At 30.7% G+C, this 5000-nt stretch overlaps 1 protein-coding gene across 1 annotated transcript in view; it reads left to right on the top strand.

Moving 5' to 3' along the window:
- The first annotated feature begins 4986 nt into the window (after positions 1-4986).
- LOC135213542 (irregular chiasm C-roughest protein-like) overlaps positions 4987-5000 on the top strand; it is a 222023-nt gene continuing 222009 nt past the window's right edge. Inside the window, exon 1 of the mRNA XM_064247493.1 lies at positions 4987-5000. This exon is cut by the window's right edge and continues 330 nt beyond it. Within this exon, the coding sequence (XP_064103563.1) occupies positions 4987-5000 (14 nt within the window).

The following is a 5000-nucleotide window of genomic DNA, read 5'->3' as shown; positions in this document are numbered from 1 at the left end:
TACTATATATATATATATATATATATATATATATATATATAAAGTATACATACATGCGTACATACATATAAGTAGTTAATGTGCATTCTGCATCTATACACGTATACATATCCATACGTAAATCCATACGTTTTACACGTCATCCTTTCATCCTAATAGCTTTTAAGCATCCATATATGAATACCACCGATATACATAAAGGCTGCTCATGTATTATGCATCGCATGAGCCCCATTCTCTCTCTCTCTCTCTCTCTCTCTCTCTCTCTCTCTCTCTCTCTCTCCTCTTTCCGCGGGAATATCCCCGATGTAACCGGGGCGGAGAAAAATTGCTTTTAGATAAAACAAGAGGCGCCTTCAAGTCAACTCAGGGAAGGCTTTTCTAGTCTTTATGACCGCCGGAGGACCAATGAAACAAGAGGCGGCGGCGGGCTGCCTTGCCTGCCTTCGGAAGTATATATATATATATATATACTTACTACTGGGAGAAGGAGCCACCGGTAAGGCCTTGGAGCCACCAGTAACGCCAACGCCCCGGCCTCCGAAGTGAAATCGAGGCTCGCGGGTGAATATGTTTAGGTGGGTGGGGGATGGGGGAGCCCAGTTATCGCGGGAGAGAGAGAGAGAGAGAGAGAGAGAGAGAGAGAGAGAGAGATACGAATCCACGAAAATCCAGTGTATATTTTTTGGTATCCTGTTTATATATATATATATATATATATATATATATAGATATATATATATATATATATATATATATATATATATATATATATACAGGTGAGTGTGAGCGAAATATCTGAGACTACGAAGAGAAATATATATTTAGGAATATTAACAGAATGGAGAGAGAGAGAGTGAGAGAGAGAGAGCGAAAGAACTAGAAATTTAATCTCTCTCTCTCTCTCTCTCTCTCTCTCTCTCTCTCTCTTCTCTCTCTTGGAAAAGAAATTCTCACGTTTTGGTGTAGTTGAGATGCATAATTATGTTAACTACTATATTTACATTCCTAAAAAAAAATGTCCTATGTGTATTTGCTTGCTTGTATATTGATTTTCATCTCATTTCAGATATATGTTTAATTTTATTTAATGTTAGGTATCGCTGAATTTAATTCGGAAATGCCTCTACACTTATTTCTTTCTTTACTCATGTTCCATCTCGCCCACCGCCGAACAAACTTCAGTAAGAGGTCACCACCGCAGGGAATTTTGCATGCATTATATTTTTATTTATTTTTCGTGCGTCGCGTGGGAACCAAACCCACATAAAAACTCCACCAAGACGGCATAATACCCCTCCGTAACATTTCATAGCAGTCTCTCCCCCACCCAATCCACGTTTTCTATCCCTCTTCCCGTTTTCCGTACCTCTCGCCTGAAGGGCGCGTTCTACGAAAAGCGAGAATCAAATAAGGTCCATAAAAGTCATGGAATTCGGGCTGTGGATGTCTGCTGGCTTTGGCTGATGCTCTGCGGAGACTCGTCCATGTCACGACACTCTCTGCGGAGACTCAGAGATGTCAGCCAAGGCTCGAATATGCAAGGGAAGGGTGTTGTTTAGCTCGACGCTGGGAAAGGCTTTGCGGTTGAAGTGTAGGTAATAAATGTCTGTTAGAAAGAAAAAAAATAGGAGCCGTCTCTTGTAAATTTTATGCTTCTTTGGTCTGCGTGTGACCTGGTGGGGGAAGATTTTCTTCATGCAGGTGAATGTTAATATTCTGCATGATACACACACATACACACACACAACACACACACACACATATATATATATATATATGTGGTATATATATATATTATATATATAATATAATATATTATAATATATATATTTAAAATATTTAACACGTATGGTTATATATTAAATTGGTGTGTGTTGGTGTGTGTGTGTGTGTATCATATATCATATATATATATATATATATATATAAATACTATATATATATATATATATGATATATGATATTATATATATATACGTATATATATATAATACATCCTGATGTAGCCTTAATAATTATTCTGTCTATACATATAAACGTATACGTATACAGGTCATTAGTCACCTAAAATTCGTATATATATAATTATATATATATATAGTCTATCTATAGTATATATATATATAATATATATATATATATATATATATATATATATATATATAATATATATATTATATATATATATATTATATTGCTATATATATATATATTATATATATATATATATATATATATATATATATATATATATATATTATAATATATATATCTATATATATATATATATATCATAGAATTTGAGGAGACTTAGATGTATGCCTGTATACGTATACGTTTATATGTTTAGACAGAATACTTAGTGACGCTTCTTCAGTATGATCGAGAATCAGACAGGAAAATTCAAAAACCTTCCCATATTATTCAAACGAGAGAGAGAGAGAGAGAGAGAGAGAGAGAGAGAGAGGAGAGAGAGAGAGATGGATGTACTTATTCATGCCCGGCAAAAGACTAAACATAAGTTAGTGGTCCCCTTAAATGTGGAGATTCTTGCATTATAGATGGCAAGTTGAACAGGCAACTCGTTTTAAGAGTTCTTGAAGGGAAAGAATATTTTCTCTTTTATAACTGTTTATTTTATGTGGAATATTTTTTTTTATTTTTTGACTGGACGACATATTTGTGTATCGTTAGTGTTTTTGTTCTATTGTTTGTATTATTCAATGAAAGATTTTAAGGGTATGTGTAACATATATTCTTTTTTTATTTACTTATTAATATTTTTTCCTCTTTTGATAAGTGGAACCTCTTTACTTCCGCTTAGTTCTTCTTAATGAACCCCATATTTTTTGGAAGCTTGAGTTTCAAGTCACTGGCCCCTTGGGGATGGTTTCTAATGAACAAGTTTCATCAACTGAATAATAATAATAATAATAATAATAATAATAATAATAATAATAATAATATATTTGCAACGTTTAATACCCCTAATTTTTTTCTCCAAAAACTGATGTTCATCGTTGCCTTCATAGCTAATGCGACCTCCTTGTCTGAATCCATGACTCCTATTCGTAGATTACCTTCTCAGAATCCTTAAATCTCCTACGAGGATTACTTCGTCGGAATCCTTGCATCCTACACCTTGTGGTAATCCATAAATCTCCTGCGAGGATTACCTAATCGGAATCCTCTTGCATCCTACACCTTGTTGGAATCCACAAATCCCCTACAATGGTTACCTCGTCGGAATCCTGGAGCCCTCAATGGGATTACATTGTAGGAATCCATTAAATCCTCAACGAGGATTACCGTGTTCTGAATCCATAAAGTTAACAATGAATTGAAAGCTTTACTTTTTTTTTAGTTATATCTTTAGGATAGAACCCGAGCGTTAGTAGGCTTAAGGATAAAGAAACAAATAAATTATTTTGCCTTTACGTAGGTATAGTTGTATATTATGCGTATACTCACTTTATATTTGTATGATGTATGCTATATTATTATTATTATTCAGAAGTTGAAACCTATTCACATGGAACAAGACCACCCCAGGGACCATTGACTTGGAATTCAATCTTCCAAAGAATATGGTGTTTATTAGGAAGGAGTAAGCAGAAAGTAGAGAGATCTTACTTGATAAAAATACAAAACAAATGAATAAATGGATCAAAATGTATTGAAATGCAAGGATAATAGTAGGAGAGGTAGAGGAAAATACAGAAAGTAGAGAAATCTCACATATTAAAAAGAGAAAATAAATAAATTAATAGATGAAATGTATTGAAATGCAATTAGAATAGTAGAAGAGGTAGAGGAAAATACAGAAAGTAGAGAGATCTCACACATAAAAAAGATAAGATAAATAAATTCATAGATAAAATGTATTGAAATGGAATTAGAATAGTAGAAGAGGTAGAGGAAAATACAGAAAGTAGAAAGATCTCACATATTAAAAAGAGAAAATAAATAAATTAACAGATAAAATGTATTGAAATGCAATTAGAATAGCAGGAGAGGTACAGGAAAATACAGACAGTAGAGAGATCTCACTTATCAAAAAGGAAGAAATTAATGAATTAATGGATAATATGTATTGAAATCCAGGGAGAATAGCAACAGGGTAGCAACGCATTGCATCTACGCTTGAACTTCTGAAGTTTATTGATTTTGAATAAAAGTATATTGATTATTATTAAATGTATAAACAATAAAGTATATTGATTATTATTAAAAGTATAACTTCTGAAGTTTATTGATTTTGAATAAAAGTAATTTTTGATTATTATTAAAATGTATAAACAATAAAATATATTGATTATTATTAAAAGTATAAACTTCTGAAGTTTATTGATTTTGAATAAAAGTATATTGATTATTAATAAATGTATAAACAATAAAGTATATTAATTATTATTAAAAGTTAAAATATAAACTTCTGAAGTTTATTGATTTTGAATAAAAGTAAATTGATTATTATTAAATGTATAAACAATAAAGTATATTGATTATTATTAAAAGGATAAACTTCTGAAGTTTATTGATTTTGAATAAAAGTTTATTGATTATTATTAAATGTATAAACAATAAAGTATATTGATTATTATTAAATGTATAAACTTCTATTGATTATTATTAAAAGTATAAACAATAAAGTATATTGATTATTATTAAATGTATAAACTTCTATTGATTATTATTAAAAGTATAAACTTCTGAAGTTTATTGATTTTGAATAAAAGCATATTGATTATTAATAAATGTATATTGATCGTCAATAAATGTATATTGATCATCAATAAATGTATATCGATCATTAATAGCATTGTATTAAGGGTTGTAATCAAAAGTATATTGATTAATAAAAGTATATTGATCATCAATAAATGTATATTGATCATTGAGTATATTTCATGAATAACATTGTATTAAGGGTTATAATCATATAATACTGAAAATGCGACTCCTCCTCCTCCCTTCCAGATCATGTTCACCTGGTG

This window comes from Macrobrachium nipponense, chromosome 43 (assembly GCF_015104395.2).
Source record: "Macrobrachium nipponense isolate FS-2020 chromosome 43, ASM1510439v2, whole genome shotgun sequence".
Classification (NCBI taxonomy): domain Eukaryota; kingdom Metazoa; phylum Arthropoda; class Malacostraca; order Decapoda; family Palaemonidae; genus Macrobrachium; species Macrobrachium nipponense.
Note: the sequence above shows the minus strand (reverse complement) of the source record. Positions and strands in the feature narration are given on the sequence as shown.